Source organism: Trichophyton verrucosum (genome assembly GCF_000151505.1).
Source record: "Trichophyton verrucosum HKI 0517 chromosome Unknown contig00094_1.f1.exp, whole genome shotgun sequence".
Taxonomy (NCBI): domain Eukaryota; kingdom Fungi; phylum Ascomycota; class Eurotiomycetes; order Onygenales; family Arthrodermataceae; genus Trichophyton; species Trichophyton verrucosum.
In genome coordinates, this window is record NW_003315579.1 from 1 (window position 1) to 22,886 (window position 22,886).

A 22,886-nucleotide genomic window follows, 5' to 3' on the forward strand; every position below is an offset into this window, starting at 1 on the left:
AAAAACAAAAGAAAGAAAAATAGGAAAAAAGGAAAAAGGAAAAGGAAAAAAACTGCAATGTTTCTCCCATCGGTAGTGTCCTTTAGGCACCTGTGGCTGTTGTTATCATTTACTGCTAAGGTACTCCGTAGGTATTCTATTAAATGTTTCCAGATATCCCCGGGGAGATTTTTTCCAATTTCTCCAGCAATTCTCCCCAAACTTTCTTCTGTGCCTGTGCCCCATTTGAACTCTTCACGAATTTGGATAAGGCGCCCCTAATTTTGTTAGCTTTCTTTAACTACTGCAGAGACCAGTTTTGAGGAAACTTACTCGTCGATCTTGCAGTCATTGAGATATTGTCCATGCCCTTCCCAACCCAAGGTAGCGGCATGAACCAGTGTGCGGGATCCTTCTTGGGCTGATCGGGCTATCAATTTCATAATTTGAAGCTGGAGCCCCCAGAATCCTGTTACCCCATCAACTAGATTGGTGAGACAATATCCTGGGGTAAAGGCGTTGACAACAACTTGGGGAGTTGTGGAAGCTATATCTGCTGCCAGTGCCCTCATGCATAACACTTGGAGCAATTTCGAGGCATAATATCTATTTTATTCTCTGTTAGCTTGTTGTTCAGTATAGTCATCTATGGGCACAGTGGTCTCTTATGGTGATACCTATCGTCAGGTCCTGACTCCGTCTGCTTTCGCAAAGTAACAAACGTGTTGGGAGTTTTCCATTCAGGCAAATTGGTCATGACATGTCGGTCGGATGCCACAATACAGAGTCGAGGGATTGGTCCTTTCTCGGTAGCCGAAGCGCGAAGTTTTGGCAATAACAACAGGGCCAGCAGGAAGGTGCTAACAACATTGACTGTGATTGTGCTCTCATCCTCCTCCGCCAGGTAAAATTTTTGCTCCAGCTTCCCGGCGTTGAGCATAAGAACGTCAACCTTCGGCAGTTTGGAAATAGAGGCAGCAAACTCCTGAACGGACGCATAATTTTCCATATCTATATGAAAGAGACGGATTTGGCCTGACCGCCCGGTAGAACTCTCCAAATCCTTAATTGCATTTTCACCCTTTGCGAGGCTTCGAACACCAAGGATGATCTCGGATGCATTCAGGTTGAGGAAGTACCGTGCAGCTTCCAACCCAAGTCCTGCATTGCCGCCAGTGATGACAATGGTTTGCCCAGTGAAATCATGCTTAGGGGCTGGGAGGCGAACAAATATCTGGGAGTACAGAAACGATAGAGCAGACATGGTAAAAAAGACGTGAGGGACCTTGTAATGTATGGGAGAAAGGGATAAGGGATAGTTCAAGACCAGTTAGCGAATTTGATATTCCCATGAATCTTGAACTTCAACTGTCTTCTTAAATAACCAGTACCTTGAGTTTTGCTTTGCTTGATATTGAGATTAGAAAGCTTATATTCTCCGAGCCGTGTGGGATGAATTACTCGGTGAGTGGGATTAATGCCGATCAACACCGTCATATATGCATCGCTTAGTGATAGTGGTAATTGTTAGTTAAATACAGCTATCGACGGCTGACAGATAGGGTCAAAGTAAAGGATTAAGAAGGCACTTGACGAGGAAAAAAATGTTCCTGTATCTTCCATTCTCCAGCTCACCGACTATGGACTCTATCTGGATTTACGGTGCCATCCTTATTCTGCTCACCCTTTGGACCCTCTTTCGGGGGTATGTTCCTGGGCTTCGTAACCGAAAACTTCAACCGGGTATGTTTATATTGATGAGAGAATATGACATATATCTATCATTGTTAATTATTGGTTTTCGCCAGGTCCCCCATGTCTCCCAATAATTGGTAACTTACATCAAATCCCAATAACCGGAGCGCATTTGAAGTATGTATATGATCCTAAGTCTCTTATCCATGAGATCTAATATATCTTTGGCAGATTTACCGAGTGGGCAGCCAAATATGGCCCTATTTTCTCGCTCAAAATCGGCCCAGGGACAGCTGTTGTTCTCAATTCCCCTTATATGATCAAGCAGTTGATAGATAAGCAGTCTGCCATCTACAGCGAAAGACCCAAGTTTTATATTGCTGACCATCTGGTTATGCATGGTGACCACCTCATGTTCATGGGCCCGGACACTCGATGGCGACGCGGCCGAAGACTCTATCACCAATATTTTAACGAAACTGCTTGTGAGAGGAAACATGTATCTCTCCAAAATGCTGAGGCCGTCCAATTACTACGGGATCTCTACGTTGAACCTGACGGCTTTATGGATCATTGCAAAAGATTCACGAACAGCACTACTATGAGCCTTGGTAAGTGCCTCGAAATATTTTCAATTTACTGTGAAAAACAACTACCTCCCCCAATGTACATTCCTGCTGACTGGAGTCTTTAGTTACTGGCATTCGAACGCCAGCTGCTTCCGCTCCACATATGCGCCACCTGTATGCTGTATTGGACGGTATCTCAGAAATTTTTGAGCCAGGAGCCACCCCACCTATCGATATTTTCCCCTTCCTTGCATGGCTCCCAGAGTCATTATTCAATAACTGGAAATCACGGGCACGAGAAGTTGCCCAAACTATGGACAAGGTATATGGACCTCTTGTTGACCGTGTTCTGAAGCGCCGTGAGTCGGGTTCAGAATTTCGTGAGAGTTACCTGGATATGGTTTTAGACCAGCAAGAGAAACTCCAACTTACGAGGCACGAAATTGATTTGATGGTTGGAAATCTTCTCGAAGGAGGCTCCGACACCACTTCCATTATGACAATTGTCTTCATCCAGGCCATGGCATTATATCCTGATGTGCAGAAGGAAGCACAGGAAGAGATTGACGCAATTATCGGTGAAAAACGATCCCCAGAATGGAAAGACTATGTAAATCTACCATACGTGGCTATGGTTGTGAAGGAGACGATGAGATGGCGCCCGGTTCTGCCAACAGCTTTTCCACACGCTACCAGTAAAGGTGAGTGATGATCCTGATAAGAATAATCCCATGTCACTTGTGCCCAAATAACACGCATACACTTTTCCTGTAGAAACTGTGATCGACGGAATGACCATCCCTGCGGGCTCGACCGTTATACCCAATATATGGGGGTTGCATCATGACAGCCGCAAACATTTCAACCCGAACCAGTTCAATCCACTGAGATATAAGGGGCGTGTTGATCTCGCACCGATATACGCCTCCTCACCAGACTATGAAAACCGCGATCACTATGCATATGGGTCCGGTCGGCGCATTTGCCCTGGCATTCACCTGGCTGAAAGAGGGCTCTTTCTCGCCATGGCGAAGATTCTTTGGGCCTTTGACATCTCGCCTATGCGTGATGCCCAAGGCCATCCGCTTCACATAAACACTGATCCTGCCACTGGCTATACAGACGGTTTCCTGCGCTGTCCAAAGCCATTCCCTGTGAAGATCAACCTCCGCTCTGCCCGCCACCAGGAAACGATTGACGCAGAGTTTGCATGTGCAGAAAGAGACGTATTCAGTAAATATGACGTATAGGCTTGTTTTACCATGGTATGCAGAGCTTAACTATTCGTTGCTGCCTGCTTGAAAACCATTGCTTTTCATATTTTGGGTATTTAACGAGCCAGGTCAACCAGAGCAGAGAGATAAAAAAAAAAAAAAATCAACTTGTAGCACCCACCCGCGCGTTGTCCTCTTTAACTCAATCTTGGGAGATTTTAGAGTTTCCGATACTCCACTTCAAAGTTGCGGCTAAATTTCGGTATATCACATGATATTTCCATTACCTAAGCAGTGTGTTTATGTCTCTAAAAACTTTGACGCAGCAAGAGACGCCTTTGGATGTGGAAGAAGCTCAGCAAAAAATCGAGCAGATGACATCACACGACTGATATAATAACATATATCTAGGGAGTACATTCCCTAGATAAATGATGCGTCGTGCAGCATGACCTCTGATGCGGTGAACCGCTCTGTCAGCGATGACCACGATATCATCCCACCGAGCTCTGTCCATTACGCCACAATATCTACGTGCATTACTTGTTCATCAAATAACTTTACTACTCAATTAACACCCTACGGGAGAAAGGCGCTGGATCGGACCAAGAGAACCGTAAATCTTATCCCATAGCCTCGGTGAAAGAGACACACCCAAACATCTGACAACATGGCACTGTGGCAATGAGATAGCAAGTACGGAGTATGTCCTTCATGCTGGACGACTGCACCAATCGGAAAAGAGTGGCATGAACTTGCATGGTTTGGGAATACCCCAGTGATCTGCATCGATGGAAGAAATGCGGGTAACCAATGCTTTCCACTCCACCAGCGGCCCTTTTCTGCTTCCTTGTGTTCATAGGCTTGTGCCTATACGAAGGAAGATCACGGTCCGAAGGGGCGGCAGACGGTAATTTTTTGCAATTGCGTATTCATAGACTCGGAGAGCGGGAACAAAATATCCATCACCATACTCCATAACAGAGCTGACTTTGCCCGAGGATATAAAGTGAATTTGGAACCAGATATAATCCCAGTTGGCAAGGTGGATTTCTGTCTGAAACTCTTAAAGTATTCTTCTCCTTTTCATTGATATAAGTGAATTTGATAAATTTATTAGCATTTGTTACCATACACACCTGAGGCTCCCACAAAGCAAGTAATTGACTACTTACTTTCGTGATACCCAAATATGACAGTTGAGAAAGCTGAACCAATTGGCCGAAGATTCATGGCCCAGGCCATTGATCATGTTGCTGAGTTGGATCCAAACAGACGCTTTTGCATTATACCAAAGGGCTCCGACTGTCCAGGCGGTTATTCCGACCTCACATTCGAACGGCTGGCCCATGCGGTAAATTACATGTGCTGGTGGATAGAGGAAACTTTTGGTAGCACGTCCTCGCCAGTGACATTGGCTTACCTTGGAGCACACGATATCCGCTACCTAATTATGGTTACGGCCTGCAATAAGACTGGGTATCAGGTAAGTAGCAACCGGAAAATATTAATCCAATGGTATCAGTAGTTCTAACGTTATTCTAGCCGCAACTAACATCTGTTCGGAACTCTCATACAGCTCAAGTTTGCCTTCTGGAAATGACAGGTTGCACGAAAGTTGCTTATAGTGTTGAGAGGAAACAGACAGTGGACAAGATACAGGAGCTCTTTCCAGGATTGCAAAGCGTCCAGATTCCTTCTCTGTATGAGATGTTTGAAGGCAACTCCAGTCCATACCCATTCTCGAAGCACTTCGACGATATCAAAAACGAAGTAGCATTTATTGGACATAGTTCAGGTACAACTGGTAAGCATTGCTTATGACAATGTATCAGCGGCTTCTAACATACTAACAAACGTATATGAAGGTTTCCCGAAGCCGATACGACTCACTTATGGTTTCTTTGCTGCTCTAGATCATGGTGCTTACGTACCTATACCGCCAGACAGGACAGCGGGTGTTCCAGATCGGCTTAACCCCAGTGATCTCATCTTGGCTACAACTCCTTTCTTCCACTTGATGGGCTTTACAGTATTTGTAATGGCTGCATTTCACAAGATACCATGTGTTATCTTACCTGACCGGCCCGTGTCCAACGAGTTTTTATCCTCAGTGATTGATTCTCTCAAGCCAACTGCTGCACTAGTTGCCCCTTGCATTCTCGAGGATATGTCCACGTCTCCCAAAGCCATGGAAGCGCTTTCAACTCTAAGACACGTATACTATGGAGGTGGTCCGCTTGCATCCGAGATTGGCAATAAGATCTGCCAGCGAACCAAACTAATCAACTCTATTGGGATGACCGAAGCTGGATATGTTTTATCTTTGGTTTCCCAGGAAAAGGAGGACTGGTCTTACTTTGAGTGGAGCTCATCATTTGGGATTAAAATGGAACCAATAGATGATGGCAGGTCTGAAATGGTCATACACAGAAATGAGAATCCGGACCTCCAGCCCATTTTCAATACTTTCCCTGAACTAGATGAATATCGCACAAAGGATGTTTATACCCCACATCCAACAAAACCGGGACTCTGGAAGTTCCACGGTCGGATTGATGATGTGATCGTACTTAGCAATGGCCAGAAATTCAATCCTGTTACCATGGAGAAAGTCATCGAGGGCCATCCGTTAGTTTCACGCGCTATTGTTGTTGGATTAGCAAGGTTCCAGACAGCATTACTAGTGGAACCTAACTGGAACCTTTGGGATGAAAGCAGCCCCAGAAATCAATTTGTTGATGAAATCTGGCCTACAGTACGAGAAGCAAACACCATTAGTCCAGCTTATGGACGGGTTATGAAGAACAGGATAGGCCTAGCATCTCGCAGCAAACCTTTTAAAACCACGCCAAAGGGAAGTACGCAGAGGCGCCTTGTAGCCGATAGCTACAAGGAAGAAATTGATAAGCTGTACACGAATCCGGCAGATCAAGCGTTTGACTATGCGTTCTCTGAGTCGGCCGATCTAGACAGTGTCACGGAATCAGTGCGGGAGATTATATGCGACTCCATTGGCCTACCCAGAATTGCGGATGAGACAGATCTTTACAGCGTGGGATTTGATTCTTTGCAAACCTTTCACTTGAGTATCATTCTCAATAGAACGGGGTTCACTTCCTTAACGCCTCAGATGATATATGCACATCCGACTGTTGGAAAGCTGTCCAAATTTTATTTTCGCTTCTTAATGGCGTCGAAAGCAACGGCATTTGTCGCTTAGAGAATGTCAACTTGCTTCTCAGCAAGTATACAGCTGGTCTCCCAGACCTCGAAGCCACCAAGACGCATTCCGTGATATTGACTGGATCCACAGGCTCTCTTGGTACTTATCTACTACATCGTCTTCTAAGCGATAACAGTGTTGCCAAAGTATACTGTTTGAACCGATCACACGTAGGGGAACGGCAAACTGAGAGCTTTAAACATAAGGGACTAAAAACTGAACTCCTGGAAAAGGCCGAATTTCTTACTGCTTCACTAAGCAAAGAGCGACTTGGTCTGGAAAAGGAGAAATACGACGAACTAATCTACACGGTAGATACGGTTATCCATAATTCTTGGAGAATGGACTTCAACATTTCCCTGTATTCGTTTGAGGATCAAATACAAAGTGTTCGCCGGCTCATTGACTTCAGCTTGCACAGCGTACGCCGCGCTCATTTCTATTTCAACTCCTCAATTGGAGCAATTGGAGGTTGGACACTTGCTGATGGGCCGTCGGTACCCGAGGAATTGTTTGAAAATTGCGAAGTAACGCTCAATCAAGGATACGGACAAGCTAAGCATGTTTGTGAACGTATCTGTCACGCAGCATCTCGAGCTGGTGTTCCAATAACTATTCTTCGCCTAGGCCAGATTGCAGGCCCAACCACTGATGAAGGTGCCTGGAATTCAACAGAATGGCTACCATCCATTGTTGCAACATCGAAATCTATCGCAAAGATTCCCAAAACTTTGGGATCCATGCCTGTAGATTGGATTCCGGTGGTATGTATCACTATTTTTCCAGTTACTCAACTACTTCATCAAAAATTAGCTAACCGTAGACTGGAGTAGGATACTCTTGCTACTATAATAACAGAGATCGTTGAATCCCGTCGAATCACAGAGGCTGACTCACGGTGCTCCGTCTTCCACTTGGTCAACCCACTGACTACTCCGTGGGAATCTCTATTGACACCTCTTCACGAACGTTATGCAGTTCAGCGAGTTCCTATGAATGAGTGGATAGCAGAACTGGAGAAGATTCAGAACCCCTCAGATCAGGATATGTTGGAGAAACCCGCGTTGAAGCTACTCCCATTCTACAAAAGCTTGGTAGAGGGGGAGGGTGCTCTGTCTGTACCAATCTGTGTGAGGAGGGCCAGAGAGGCAAGCAAAACCATGCAATCGATGGGGCCGATTTCAGCAAACTTGATGGCCACATGGATAAATCAATGGCAGTTTTAGACCCTTTTGACTGCTGTATAGGAACCATATTATATTAGCAAGTCACCCTAAAACCTCCATTACTCCTCTTATCTTGCTATCTACGCAGGAGACACTTCCCCAATTGAGTGGAATGTGCCTATGTTGTGGCTCTGTTTACCCTTTCAACAATGTGAAACCAATAATGCTCCGAGAAATAAGGAAACCAGGACTAACGATAACCAATCAAAAAATCTAGTTAACTAAACGCCCTAGACTTATTTTATCTTATTTATTTTTGTAGTTCAGTCAAACTTTGCATCAATTCTAGTCTTTGGTAGAACACTTAGTTACCTGTAGATATACCGTAAAGGGCATGTGCAGGCGGGGAATGGAAGTTGTATTCTGCCCAATAAAACGATCAGGGGTTATTGAATCGTATAACTACTCTTTATTCATAGTAGTACTATTTGTGCTCTGATCATAGACTAATGCACCATTTGAGTAGTAGAAAATTCCTTGAATGCAAGTCAACATCAGTCATTTCAAAGCTAGAAAGACATAACTTACTGGAAATTCATCCATGATAGCAGCTGCTACATTTTCCACATCCTGAGCAAGATGTTGAACTCCTGCATCCCAATATCTCAGACTACGGCCAGTCCTCCCATCCCCATATATCTCGGAGTTGAAGCTGATTACACCCTCAATTTGGTCAATACTTCCCTTCAGACGGCCTTGTTCCAACATTCTGGCAGCGTAGGCCTCTGCCTTCTCGCCGGCAGTCATCTCGCCTGATGCTTTAAGGCCCAGAATCAAGCCTAGATCATCTACTCGGATGTTCTCGTATAGCCTAGAGGCGGCTAGAAGGTTGTGTTCGATAACTGCCTTATCTAGCACAGTCAATCCGTCGGCTGTCTGTGCCAGTTGATGGGGAACTAAACCAGAAGCAAAATTGGAAACTTCGTCTTCTGTCAACAACTGGTCACGGAATATCTTCTCTAAGATACTATATTCTTCCAGAGAAGAAGACCTGTCATCTTTATATAACCTGGACAATGCTCGTGATCTCTGGGGTCCGGCGGGAGCTAAAACCACGCATCTGATTGCCGCAGAAAGAGCTTGCAACCGATCTTCTTCATCTACACCGCTAGCTAAGCTAACAGCAAAATATTCCTGGCTGGCCTCAAGAAACCGTCGTCGTGCATCAAGAATTCTGGCCTGGGATAATTGGAAATGTAACTGTAGAGCCGGGTCCTCGGTTTTGGTTGGCAGATTTTTTATTTTGTGTAGAAACATTTCAGCGCCACCCGCGTCATCGTCTTCTAAGTATAAACGTATTATCCTAATCCACATGCGAATCTTTTCTTCATCGCTTATATGCCGCTGCGAGCTGTCCAGGTGAATTCCCTGCAGAACTCTTGCAGCGTCGGAGTATTCTTCCACTTCCTCGTATGCATCTGCAAGTGTCTCACGTAAGAGTGCATCTTGCTCCTCAACTGAAGTTGCGCGCGTCTGAAGGACAGTGATAGCAGGTAGTCCGACTTGTATCCTAATATTTGCGGGGAGAGGCTTGAGAGAGCTAATGAACCTATCAAGGAGAGGCCGGGTTGCAATGACACTTATTTCACTGCCAAAAATAGCCCCAAAGAAGAGGGTAAGGTCTCGTGCAAGAGAATTAGAAGGTTTGTTGATTATTTTGGAGAGAAGCTCGCTGTAGAGCTGTGCTTTGGCTCGCTGATCGTGTGTAGATTCGATTTCCGCAAATTCATTGGCAAACTCCGAGTCAACTGTGGGGTCGCGGTTGAGGGATTCCATCTTTATTGCTGGCTAAAATGACCTAGAAGCGAATAAGTCAAAGAAACGGGGGAGCATGGTCTATAGGATAGAAAGTGTTGGGTGTAAACTCCACGGTCGAGATAAAGATGAGAGCGAAGCTCTGAGATAAGTAACTAACCAATGAAAACTAACCAATGAAGATTGGCGCGCGCTTAGTCATCAAGTCTCTGACCTCATACATCGTAAGTGAACGAAAGCTTCACAAACTGAGCAACACTTCATTCAGCTATTTATTCATTCATTCATTCCACTTTCTATTACAAGCGCTACAACAACACAGCCAAAACCACACTTATATGAATATGGCCAACTTGAACACCGGGCAGATCAAGGCTGAACCCCTTGCCAATCCAGGGATCAAGGAAGAGCCTGACACGAAGGACACAAACATGTCGGACGAGGATATTTATGAAGATACTGGAGATCTGGATTTCACAAATGCTTTCCAGAATGTCTGGCTGACGCGGATACCTCGGAATTTGTGGGAGCAGTGGTCTAAACTCGATGATGATGAGGAAATCCAGATCGGCACAGTCAGGGTTGAAGGAGACCCGACAGATATCAAAAGAGTATTTCCACCAGTCGCCTCTTCATATGCGATAGTCTACATACACAGTGACACTGACGTATTGCATTTAGATAAGTTTGCGATTACTTGATATACCTCAGAATAAAGGCGTGCCGAAAGACTACAACCTAAGACGACAGAATGTGAACGCGGATCGATCAGCATACGCGGTGCAGAACACATTTGTCTTTACGGAGAAGGATCTCCCAGGATATAAGGATAAGATGAATCGATTTTACAATGAAAACCAGCCGTACGGTCGGTCTTATCTTTACGAGCAGACAAAACGTGATGCAAAGAAGAAAGAGCGGAAAAAGAAGTGGGAGCCCTATGTCAGGAAGACGGTACCGAGTATGTCCCAAACAGACTGGATATTTACCATGAAATGAAGCTTATTCTTTCTCTTAGGACAAACGGCTATCACTGCTCGGGTTCACGATGAATTCAACTGTCTTCCTGTTGAAAATGAAGAATACCAAAGACTCGCAGAAGAGCGAGCATTGGAATCCCTCAAACCCAAACGAGAAACCAAGTTTATCGAGAAAGTACCTGGAAAGATGCTTCAACCGAAGACAGTTGCTGCTGCCGACAAGTCCAATTTTATTGTGAGTCCAGTTATGTCCTTTACAGTGGCTGGGTTTTGTCTAACTTTCTACAGCAAATTGCGAAGCCGGCAAAAGTGCGCGCTCAGGAAAACAAAACTGCCCGTATGCCCCAGAACGAACTTCTGGACCTTATCTATGCCTGTTTCCGGAGACACAAGTATTGGCCCTTTAAGGCGCTTAAGGCTGAACTGCAGCAACCGGAAGTGTATCTCAAACAAACCCTAGAGATAGTGGCACATCTGGTTAAAAGCGGCGACTTCGCCATGACTTGGGAGTTGAAGCCCGAGGCAAGGGAAAGTAATTATGCAGACGCCATCGCGTATAGGGACGCGAAGGAAGAATTACCCCCAACGGCTGGGTACAGCTTTGATGAAGGGTCAGAAGGAGAACCCACTGCATCTGGCAGAGGGACTGATGCGGATGAGGATGACAATGTGAAATTTGAAAATGTGTGATGGGATCACAGTCTTACTATTAGCTGTGCTTCCACCAACAGGCTGATAGATCTCTCACATTATCCTACCATTTCTGTATTATAAATGACAATACATGAAGAATATTAATGATAACTAAATGGCTAAGAACCATGTCCTTTGAATTTTTGCCTGAAGGGCCTGTTTATCTCTACCTGGATTGGTAGGAGCAATCCACGGAATTAAACTTTTGTAAAGGAATAAGTAAAATCCGATGATTAGATAATTGGAAGGGCCTGGCAGCGCGTTCGAAAGAGCTTCACAACATCACACTACTTAACCCCTATATCATCCTCACTACTTTTTTCTAGAATAGAGCATAGCTTGACATCTGATTTAGTTATCTATCTTGTTGGTCATATTCCCATGACTGAAGAAGAGGAGCTTCTGGCCAAGATCGGCCAGTTAGCTGGTAGGTTTTTTCTAGCTCTATTTGTCTCAGTGTCTGAACAGAAAGTAACTAAGTCAACCAGGCCAAATCAACCAACACAAAAACCAGTCTCACCCAGCGATGCATAGTGGGTATTCAGGTTCACAGTACACTCGACATTCGCGCGGTGGTTGGAGGCCATATCGTGGAAGAGGAAGAGGCGCATCAAGGGCTTCGGCCGGTCCGCATAGAAACCGGACACTTGTGCTTAACAACCAAAGCATTCCGGTAGAGGCGGCGAGCACAGCGGCTTCGTCGTCCACACCAAGCAATGAAGCCCCGGACTCCAAACCTGGCATAAAGAACTCGTGGATAGCGAAGAGAGATCGCCACATGCAGCTAATAAACTCATCAATATTTGATCAGGAGACGCAGGCTAGAAACAAGGCGATTGCAGAGACTCGGAGATTAAAGGCTCAAAAGAAAGCTGCGCGAGAAGAGTCGATGGTTTTACGGCATGCTCAGTCTGCTTCGCGTTTCTCCGAGAACAACAGAAGTGAAGCTCAGCCTGACGGAAGGGCTTATACCATATATGTCGGAGATATACCATTCCAAGTTGCCCAAGGTGGCAGCAAACTTATCTCTCTTTCAAGTGAGGATATGCTTTTGATAACTATTAGAAGTTCGAGGATCAGCTTATGGTTTATAGATGACCCTTTGAAGGCAAATGTTACCCCCAAACGAGTGAAGGTCGGAGGTGTTACGTTTGTTAGAAGCAAACGGGGAAATCTCCACCGCTTAGGTGCTGTTGTTTCGAAGAAGTACGCAATTTCTTGCCCCTTTTCCCTTCACAGGCTATCTTAAGAAGTTATCCGTTTTTAATTCATGTCTCGACCATTTTGACTTACAACATTAAAGAAAACCCGGAAAAGTGAAAAAGAGAAACGAGCTATGCAAGAGGTTTACATCGACGGGTACCAGTCTCTCCTTCCGCAGAACTTATTCCATCGGCATCGACGGCACCCAAGCCGATTAGATATGAATGCATCTTTGTTGGGTAGACGAGCATATCGTTTGTTAGTACTGACAACTTCTTCGCCTGAATTATAGGTACTTGTTTCAAGGGCCCAACTTGCCCTTATGTCCATGACCCGAACAAAGTCGCCATCTGCAAAGACTTCCTTCAGACAGGTAATTGTGATGCAGGTGTGGCCTGTGATCTTTCACATGATCCATGCCCTGAAAGGTCCCCAGCTTGTCTTCATTTCCTTCGTGGTCGATGCACGAATCCCTCTTGCCGATATACCCATGTTCATATAACGCCAGGTGCTCCAGTCTGTCGTGATTTTGCTATTTTAGGATATTGCAGTAAAGGAGCCAGTTGTGAAGGACGACATGTCCATGAATGCCCCGACTATGCTAACACTGGGAATTGTGGCAATAAGAAATGTCCGCTTCCTCATGTTGACAGGGCTGGTCAAATCCGCAAGTTTACCGCTAACAAGGTAGATCCATCTGCTGAAGGAGACTCTGAGGAGGATGTCTCAAGCGATGACGAGGTGTTTGAAGAGATTGACTCTGACGATGTCGATTCCGATGACTTGGAGGAACCAGAAGAGATTGTTCAAGGCACCGATGGTGGGGATGCTTCCCAGCAGCTAGATTTCATTGGATTCTCTTAGTTCGAGTAAGAGTCAATTGGTCTCTTAATCCCAATGCCGGCCAGTAATTGGGCAACAAGCTTCAACTTGTTTCATAACGAGGGTATCTTTACCCCTCTTGAGTCCGAAATTCCTCGTGTACCTGAGATATTAGTCCATCTTCGATGGAGAACCTCTTACTTTTTTTTTGGGCCTCAAAGGTCAACAGTGAACTAAAATAGCTTCTATGATACCTTTTTGTATTGTTACTCATTTGTACAAAAAAAAAAATAATGGGTGGATAAGTTGCTTTCGGGCGTTTGGGCGTCAACAGTTTGCTTTTTTAACTATTTTACACCCTTAATAGGAAATCAACCATGCAGTTCACACTCTGTGATATCCACGTCTTTCTTCTAGCTCGTAACCCAGCATATGTTTTTATGAGCTGGCGGGGCTCTACCAATACTTCCAGAAATATACCCAGCGGACAACTCACCAAGCATATGTTCCAAGTTCATACTTACACCTCGGTGATAGCTAGATGGAGCAATTCCCCCATGGTTTTGTTTTTTTTTTCTTCTTTGTTAAAACAGGCGCGTTGCATGGATATGATGTTGAAGACGAATACCGAAGTGGATTGGCGAGTCTTGTGCGTCGGGTATCCAGGCTTATCAGACGGGGTTATCTGCCAACAAGCTTAGACAGTCCATATGTTAATATATTCTATCATACATTGCAAGGAATCGTGGTCGCCGAGGTGAATTCAACAGAGACAGAATCATTGGACTCATCGTTAAGAATTCACATGGCACATCCACCAAACAGGGCTGCCATGCATCATAGAAACCCTTATATGCAGAATTTCCTCCGCGGAAGGAGAGGGATTCTAAAACGCACCATGACGTTTCCTGGTCTCTCAAGTCAATATATCACCAATATTGCATACTTACCGGGGCGTATGGGGAAATATTTCATTTTTTGTGCTCCAGTGGATAATACAGACTGAAACCGAAGTCGGGCGCATTCTGGTGTAAAATTACTCATTCTCAACTCAAGAGAGCCGGACACAACTCTCTCCCGCAAGAATACACGTATCCGGTATCAAAAGTTTCCGTTTGACTTTGAACATTCAGTATTTTCTTCCTTCTAAATGTGGAGGAGCCAATGATATATTGGGCTCAAGGAAGTACTAAATGAACTTGATAATGATTGAACAAGTTTCCATGTGTACTTGAACGAAAGGAGCAGTGACAGGTCGCAGTCGCCCTGAAAATGCTCGCTCAAGCGTTGAATCTGCATGATATAAGGCGAGCACATATTACAGGGATGAATACTTCATAAAACTGAGCATAAATGGGGTAATACATTCGAACTCCTCAGTTATTACTGGTTCAAATTATGAGTCATTCAGTGTATCTCCTCGTTGGATCCAGGTCAAAATGCAAGGCTGGAGCTAGGCAAGCGGAGGTGTAATTATCTCTGGGCTCCATATTCCGGTAGAAGAGATGAGCTCCACTTATCACGGCCGATAAGTGCCTTATAGGGGTTAGGATAAGGGGAATTTCCATTTCCATCATAGCCCAGGATATTCCTCAAGGAGATTACTATATTTTGGGAGAATGGCAGGCCGACTATCAAGCTAGGTGACCTTTAAAGTTTGATATGTGAAATGTCTCAGGGGGATTCTTTTGGATGATTTGATATCGCTTTTCATGGTGGAATTGGTAGATGTTCGGGACGGCCGTGTAAGCATCACTATTGAGGAGAAAGACAATAATAATGCTTTAAGCCAATCATCCAGAGTGTAGGCGAGGGGTATTGCCTTGGACCTTCGGCCAACCCACGCGTAGCTTGAAGAGCATCACCGGAGCCAAGTCTATTAAGTTTTCCGGGCTGAGGTTCGCAAGAATCAGAGGTGAGGGGATGGTGGTTGATCTGTAATTGGATAGGCTGAGCGGCCCGTTTCGATCAGGTGGATGGCAAGGGGCGCATCTCGATACGAGCAAGACAGTCTCAGTTTGAGCACAAGTGGCCTGAGATCGAGTTTCGGCTTCTCATTTGCCAGCTGCTGTTGTGCCTGAAATGTGATGCATGAAAGATGCAGGCGCTGGCGGTTAGTTCAAGAACAAACTGGCTACAGCCATTATTTTCATCGAAGTTGTGCTTCGAATTATTTCATTGGTTTACACTAAACCCTAGCATATTATGTAATTTAAATTTCTATTTATAACTACTGGGCTGTATATTATGGATTATATAATCAGTGCTATTTGACCGCGTCCAGTCGTCTTTCTCTGGATATCAGATATTCCAACGTCCATCGTACATCTGTTCGGTGGGACCTCGTCCTTTCACGCCCGTGTTTGCAGACACCGAGATGACAGTTGCTTTCTAATCCAAAAGCTGTTGGCTCGTTCCGCCCTGCATGCACTTTTCTTTTGATTTCCTCGTCGCAACGGAATCATATATGATCACTGCATAAACCTGCCCGGATTCGCCACTAAACACCGCTCCAACAGCAACGGATGTGGTTACGTACCTGAAGCGACGCGAAGCGTGGCGCAATTTCAGGATGAGCCACATATCCATATGTTGTATATCCTTGCCTCTCACCACCGCTACTCCGGAATTTCCTCTCTCATGAAAATACTGGGGCAGTTTTCATGGAAGATCGATAAACTTCAGCCACAAACGTGTTGATCTGAGACAAATCGGGATCCCTTTGAGATTTCATTAAAATAACTGAACAGTTAATCTACAAGAGGGGCAATTTCAGCCTAACCCATACCCCGTATTGAGCCTTTCTTCATCGCAGAAGCACATTTATAGAAAGAAGCATATGCCCCATAAGATTTACTGAGGTTTTATCTCAGCTTACTACTATTACCACTGACTTCCGATACCATATACCTCAAGTCCTCGCCTGGTTTTATTCATTTCTACACTTCCAATATTCTCAGGATTTACTACGAAAAAAATGCACAACTAGGTTCATCCCGCTTTGCCCAGGAATCATGTGAGAAGACCCTCAGATAACGCCTATACGCTTTTCCACCATGGAGCAGCGGAAAACTTCTTCCTACAATGCTGGCTGCGCAAGGCACTAGCATGTAACCTTAGAGACAACCTAATCTAAGGATTATTTTGATGGCTCATCGATTCCGATCTCGGTGGAAATCACCCACCCCTTGTATTCTGGCAATGAAGACCTGGAAATTTCAAGAATCCTCGATGTTGTCCTCGTCAAAGCTCAAGAATGTTCCAGATACCTTATGTACGATGGAATAAAAAACATTAATTACGAGTACACGCATGCTGTATAGCCTCGTGTTAACTCGCCCAGAGAACCTTATGAACTGACAACATATAATTTCAGCCGTCAATCAAAGAGCAGCTCATCTTGGGTCCTGCGGCTAAGCCTGTTCAAATATACCAGGTTAAGGTAAAGCCGAAGGTCACGTATATCTGGTATATGTATATTCAGGGCATGGGAACCACCAGCACCAGTAAGAGCCCAGGGAGCGCAAGCAAGGCTTTCAGCTGCACGCTTTCACCTATTAATGTCCGAAGTGTGAGGCGCTCAGGCTGCAACCTGCAAGCGGTTGCTCGATCAGAGAAAGGAACATCCGGCAGGAGAAAAAGGGGATATCCATCTTCCTGGTACAGGAATGCTTGCCTGCTTTTTCATCCTTTACCCGTTTTAGGCGGTGAGAGCGGATGATACGATTGGCTCATAGTTAGTGGCATAGATGAAAATGGGCTTCACGATTGCTTGTCCCGCCAATCCGCCATTTTGTTACGGGTTACTTGAGGGATAATGTGACGAGGGGCACCAAACCGATTTAAACACACCTTTAAGTAGGCCGCGCGCATCCTGGCAGATCAAGATCAGGGCAATCTCAACCATGAAAATGAAGCGACCGATATAGATGGCTCCAGCCCTCCATGTTCACCCTTCATTTTATAACCCCTTAATTCTTGGGATTCGTGCGAAATTGATCGTACGATACTAGCGTTTTCAGTTCCTGGAGGAATGGTCCTCTTCTCTCACATCTATAACAAGAAGGAAGGATAAGGAGCTTGAAAGCAGTGACCATATATTCCCATAATGTGCAGTACTTGTGGAGCACAGATCTTCAGAACACGCAGAAGCAATGACTGTCCTGTCTGCCCGTCTTTGTGGATATGTATGTACGCGGGAAGGGCGGAAGCCCGTTGCAATGCCGGCGTAAGCTTCACAGCATGTGGGATAGTTTTGTGCAGTCGTACAGGAGTACGGAATATCCGTACCCAGAACTCGATAAACAATGCTAACCGTGACTCTAGGGATGTGCGGCGTAGCTCACTTGGTCAGTCAATGCAAGGGCTTTACGACGTAAAGTAACCCTAGGCGGCGGTAAATGAAGAAGTCAACGTAGCGACGAGGCGAAACGCCACTGTCCATACGATGAACGTGAGGTGAACAAGTTATCGCGAAAAGAAGAAACCTCCTGGGCTCAAATGTGTGTGCACAAGGTTCTGTGCCGACATTTCCCCCGGCCCCGATCCATGGTAGAGAGTGGTCTGTGGCTGTACGGAGTAGCTTGCAGCGCACTCCTTCTGGGAAGAAAGTAATTATGAGCAGGAACAGCGGCCCAAGGAGTACCATAAAAAACAGAAGCTCTCAACCAGTCGATATAATTTTACCCTCCCGCTGAGAGAAGCGGCTTGAGAGGTTGTTTGAGAGCTGCAGTCGTTTGGTTGAGAGTGTCCGCTGAGTCCAGGCGGAGTAAGTATACTCGGCCCCCCTGTTCTCTGAGACAGGAGCCGTGTGTCAGAAGGGGCTTATGCTCTCGAGGGACTCGACGAGAAGACATCAAACTGTCCAAGATGAGCGATACCGGGCAACATCAGATCCCTCCCCCATCCCCCAGCTCCGAGTTGACTCAGTCTATTCGACCGAGTTCTTCGCAGGTATCGAACGAATATCTCCAGACATGATCGGTAAATATATCGCCTGTTTTTTTAAACAGCACAAGCCAGGCGACTATCTCGGAATTCCACCTGTGTGGTTCGACTTCCTCCCAGACAGAGCAGAAACGTCGAAGTTTAAAAAATATTCAAAATTCAGAGGCGCAAGAAAAATAAAAAAAGGTCAAATATGTCCACTCCATACTCCGTACAGGGAACATTAAAAAAAATAAAAGAGGACAGGAGCTAGAGCTGCAAGTATGCCCAAAACCCCAAAAGACAACCCCAATAAGAGGCATCCAATGGCAGCCGCTCGCAGAGCTCGAGGCAGGCCGCTGTTTCGTCGCCTTACTTTTTAGACTTCCGGCGAGGGAACGATGGCTGGTCGATCTGGAACCAGGATGGATTCGCAACGGACTGCCGGTGAGGGTGCATCCCCGTACAGTTTAGGCGTCAGTCGACAATCCCCAAGCGTGCCCCGTCGCCGCCAGAGCCAGAGAGAGGATGACGATGGATGAGATCGAGGTACATGCTCGAGCTCTCTCTTTCCTTTTTCTGTCTTGTCCATGTATTTTGCATTCCTCAATCGAGAGATGGCATCTTTGGCCTGACAAGAAAAGGGAATATACGCTTGTCCAGTGGACGGGGAACCGTACATCGAGCTCCAGGCACCCGCAAGGGACATGGGAAGCAGCGCAGTGACTGGACCAAACCGCCCATCCGACACACGGACGCACCACACCCTCCGGCTTGATGTTGCTGTAACTTACTCCGTACCAAAAGGGTACAGAATCAAACAGCCAGATTATTATCAATACCGCTGGGCAACATTTTTTTTCGATCTGCTCCTGTTGTCGACGGGTACGAAGGTGGCTCTCTTGCACGAAACCTTTTCCCCCCGTTCACCACCACCTTGACTAGTTACCTCAGTCAAGGGTCGGGTTATCATTGCTCGAACGCCTCGATCGCATCTCCATCGTCAGGGAGAGGTCGACAGTTGATAGGGCAGCCCAGACGGCTTGCGCAGCACCACGAGTGACCGCGACGGCCGTATTAAAAGAACGACGGCCTTCGTCTGACCCTTCACACTCACAAGATACCGACAGAGTCGGATCAAAAGATATATTTTAGCTGCCCCCGCTGCCCTGAGCAGATGATCTCTACTTACTAGATATCAAGCCATCACTAAAAAAGCACCACCCACCCGCCGTCACCATAGTGTCTCTTGACCTCAACACGAGCAGGAGAACAGCAGCAGAAGCAACGAGATCCCCGTCTAACGCTTCTTTTACTTACTCTTCCATCCCCCCCCGCATCAACGTCCCTCTCGTCCCTCCCCCCCCCCCCTCTCTCCCAGGCACGTTGCACAGTGTTCTATCGTTGCTTCTTCTCTTCTTTTTCTTCTCTTCCCTTGCCCACTTCTTGCGCGCGCCATCTTTTTTTTTTTTTTCTTTGGCCCGTCCGCAGAGGAGAAAAAAAAAAAGACGGAAGGGAGCCAACCGTAACCATCGCACACCGCTTCTTCCCGCAACCAAGGCAGGAGGATATCTTCTTCCGCTTCTGCTTCTTCTTCTTCCTCCTACAACGAACGCTGCCAACCATCACGCTGAACACTTTATTCTACGACGAGACGATTTAACGACCACGACCCCCTTGATTCTTGCATAGTGTGCCTTTTTTGTTTTTTTTCTATATTTGATTTTATTTTATTGTACGGCGGGACTTGACGATATTCCCGCCTCCAGTGCGCCTTTTTTATAACACCAACCGATATATACACACAGCCCAAGATGGCGAGATTTTCTCTTCCGTCGCCGGCCTTTGACTTCTTCCAGCCCCCTCCAAACCTCGACACAAAACCCATGTTCGCCAGAGATGAGGAGATGAGCGTACTGGACGACAAGATCCTAGACACCAGCGCTCAGGATATGTCGATGGACAGCTCACGGCGGACGTCCTTTGACCAGGCCACCGACGAGTTCTCGCGGAGGGAGTCGGTATGGTCGGATATGGCTCAGCACCAGACCGACGCACAGTCACGGCATCCATCACAACTATCGACACCACTCTTCGAGCCTGTCAGCAATCCCTTTGTGCGACTAGATGCACCCACAGGAGCCTTCGCCCAGCAACAACATCCACACCACCAGCACCACCAGCAGCAACAACCGCTTTGGCCGGTATCTAATGAATCCGGCTCCTGTACCCCTACGCCAATCTACGAGAACTTCCCCCAAGAGTTCGATGGCGCCGTTGCCAACCCATTTACCGGTGGCGCCGTTGGCCAGGTACAGCCAATGTCGTATCAGCAGATGCAATTCAGAGCCTCTCCGCCCTTCGCGGCGCCTAATTCCATTCCCATGTCTCCGCAATCTAGCCAAGGCTGGGTATCGGGGTCATCTGAAGTGCCAGAAGTCCAGTCACGACCTGTCAGAACATCCGGTGGATATCGAAACAGCGCAGCCAGTCTTACCATCCGACGAGATGGAATTCGCAAGAAGAACGCCCGTTTCGATATCCCTGCCGAGCGGACGCTGAGTAACATTGATCTCCTGATCAGCCAGTCAAACGATGAAGACGAGATCAAGGAACTCAAGCAGCAGAAACGTCTTCTTAGGAACAGGCAGGCAGCGTAAGTGCTATCCACTCTATAGGTGCATGAATTACTCTCTTACTGACATTTTTCTAGCCTTGACTCTCGCCAGCGAAAGAAGGTTCACACCGAACAGCTGGAGGAGGACAAACGAAGATCTTCAACTCACATTAATGAGCTCCAAGAGGCACTCCAGGAGATGAAGCTTCGAGAGGCAGAACTCATCAGGGAAAAGAACGAAATGCTTGAACGCCAGCAACAGTTGCACCAGTTTGTTGAACAGCTTCACATGGAAAAGGAAGAGTTGATCCGCACCCACACCCTTGAGACAGGCGAGCTCCGAAAGAAGAACACTATTCTTCGAGAACACTTGGAGCGGATGGAGATGAACTCTAGTAATCCCTCTGACTCTGGCTCCACGGTTCGCAACGACTTTTCTGACTATGGCGGCCTCAACATGGACAACCCTTCATGGGAGTCATTCTCCCTATCGGATGAGTTCAGCCTCGACACCGAACAGCGCCCGCAGCCCCGCAGCCCCACGCCTACGCCTGCTCGACATCCATTCACTCTAGACTTCAGCTCCAAGAAGACGGAGAAACAAGCAGAGAAGCCGTTGACCCAGTCCGACTCTGCTTTCAGTTGGAATGCTTTCTACATGTGCCTGCTTTTCGGTGCCTTTATTGCCTCCAACAGCACCTCCACTTCGCAGCCTGCCATTCCCGCTCTGTCCGAAGAATATCGCGCAGAGTCAGCAAACGTCTTGCGTGCAGTCCTTGCCTCTGGCTCTCCTGAGGGGAACTCGGCTAGCATTGTTGGTCCATCGCCCAGCTCCAGTGCCTTGTTGCCCACCACCATTAGCAACAGTGAAATGGCCCAGATCACCTCTGGCCCTACTGGCGGTGCTGCTACAAATCTTGATGTTTTACATAACAACCTCGTTGCACCGTCAAAAGAACAGGAAGATGCCCAGGCCTTTGCCATGACTACCAAGCAATACCAAGCACTAACTACTCTGGGTGATGACGAAATGGGCGAGGACCACGTTGCTCCTCCATCGAACCTGCAGCAGGCCTACGCTGCTATGCGCAATAATGGACTTCAGAACCGTGCCGCTTTCAAGGGAAATGGAAACCCAGACATCTACTCGCGATCACTAATGTGGGACCGTGTCCCCCAGAAGGTACTACAGGACTTCAACAACATGGTGAGAGAGTGTGCTGGAAAGACTGTCAAGGCCGAGGAGCCTGGCAGGGAGTCCGCCACCTGTTGATTTCTCTTCAGCACTCCCTCTTCAGCCGACAAATACTTGAACAAGCCTTCGGTATACAATACGGAATATCAACGTTACCAGTGCAATGAATCTTCGGCCAGTATGTGATACTTCCTCATCGCACTGCTGGCCTTATCGCTCTACGCGGCCCAGAATGGATTTTATCCACCGCCTATTTCGTTTGTTCTCTCCAATCGCATCTACGTCTTGCATTGTTTTTTGGATCAAGGTTCTATACGCCATATTTTATTTCTTCCCTCGCGGGTTATGCATCTTTTCTCATTCTTATGGGCCGTCTGTGGATCGGACGGATGGCAGAAAATATTCCTACCATTATTACCTTGTCGAGGGGGACCAGAGTCTCTCCCTCCAGAGACCAGCCGCGAGGCATTCACCGTTTCATACCCGCATTCACACATAGCTAATTGTTTTCGCAGCTTGTTCTTTTTTTTCCGCATTTCTTGAGAGGAGGGGTTTTCTTACGGGTTCTTGTTAATGTTGTTTGATGGCTTTTATGCTTTCTCCTTTACTTTTGTTCATTTACTCTTTTCACTTATATTTTTTTTATTCTTCTTTTTTTGACCTTTTTTGATATTTCGCTCCGTTTGCGCGAGCAAGCTCCCCAGAGATCTATCCAAACTTACTTTTTATATACAGACCACGAACGTCGTCTACTTCCCTTTGTCCACTCACTTTCAAACCACAGCT

The 22,886-nt window shown here is 46.4% G+C and overlaps 7 protein-coding genes across 7 annotated transcripts; 5 read left to right on the forward strand and 2 right to left on the reverse strand.

Annotated features, from left to right (window-relative positions):
- Positions 1-139: 139 nt before the first annotated feature.
- Positions 140-1,243, reverse strand: TRV_01020 (short-chain dehydrogenase, putative; the record flags this gene model as incomplete). The annotated part of the gene is made up of 3 exons (XM_003024758.1): positions 140-257; positions 313-585; positions 702-1,243. 3 exons carry the CDS (start codon positions 1,241-1,243, stop codon positions 140-142), a joined length of 933 nt encoding a protein of 310 aa, XP_003024804.1.
- A 747-nt stretch (positions 1,244-1,990) lies between these two features.
- TRV_01021 (cytochrome P450, putative) lies at positions 1,991-3,493 on the forward strand (the record flags this gene model as incomplete). Its single annotated transcript, XM_003024759.1, has 3 exons — positions 1,991-2,285; positions 2,369-2,944; positions 3,018-3,493. The coding sequence occupies 3 exons, from the start codon at positions 1,991-1,993 to the stop codon at positions 3,491-3,493; spliced, it is 1,347 nt and encodes a 448-aa protein (XP_003024805.1).
- A 1,156-nt stretch (positions 3,494-4,649) lies between these two features.
- On the forward strand, positions 4,650-7,909 carry TRV_01022 (NRPS-like enzyme, putative; the record flags this gene model as incomplete). The annotated part of the gene is made up of 5 exons (XM_003024760.1): positions 4,650-4,943; positions 5,003-5,264; positions 5,326-6,446; positions 6,563-7,447; positions 7,517-7,909. The coding sequence occupies 5 exons, from the start codon at positions 4,650-4,652 to the stop codon at positions 7,907-7,909; spliced, it is 2,955 nt and encodes a 984-aa protein (XP_003024806.1).
- Positions 7,910-8,407: 498 nt separating this feature from the next.
- Positions 8,408-9,685, reverse strand: TRV_01023 (uncharacterized protein; the record flags this gene model as incomplete). Its single annotated transcript, XM_003024761.1, has 1 exon — positions 8,408-9,685. The coding sequence occupies one exon, from the start codon at positions 9,683-9,685 to the stop codon at positions 8,408-8,410; it is 1,278 nt and encodes a 425-aa protein (XP_003024807.1).
- Positions 9,686-9,840: 155 nt separating this feature from the next.
- TRV_01024 (uncharacterized protein) lies at positions 9,841-11,334 on the forward strand (the record flags this gene model as incomplete). Its single annotated transcript, XM_003024762.1, has 4 exons — positions 9,841-10,275; positions 10,451-10,625; positions 10,683-10,879; positions 10,933-11,334. The coding sequence occupies 4 exons, from the start codon at positions 9,841-9,843 to the stop codon at positions 11,332-11,334; spliced, it is 1,209 nt and encodes a 402-aa protein (XP_003024808.1).
- Positions 11,335-11,718: 384 nt separating this feature from the next.
- TRV_01025 (uncharacterized protein) lies at positions 11,719-13,404 on the forward strand (the record flags this gene model as incomplete). Its single annotated transcript, XM_003024763.1, has 4 exons — positions 11,719-11,764; positions 11,883-12,543; positions 12,655-12,794; positions 12,833-13,404. 4 exons carry the CDS (start codon positions 11,719-11,721, stop codon positions 13,402-13,404), a joined length of 1,419 nt encoding a protein of 472 aa, XP_003024809.1.
- A 6,698-nt stretch (positions 13,405-20,102) lies between these two features.
- Positions 20,103-22,178, forward strand: TRV_01026 (uncharacterized protein; the record flags this gene model as incomplete). The annotated part of the gene is made up of 2 exons (XM_003024764.1): positions 20,103-20,944; positions 21,002-22,178. The coding sequence occupies 2 exons, from the start codon at positions 20,103-20,105 to the stop codon at positions 22,176-22,178; spliced, it is 2,019 nt and encodes a 672-aa protein (XP_003024810.1).
- Between the last annotated feature and the right edge of the window lie 708 nt (positions 22,179-22,886).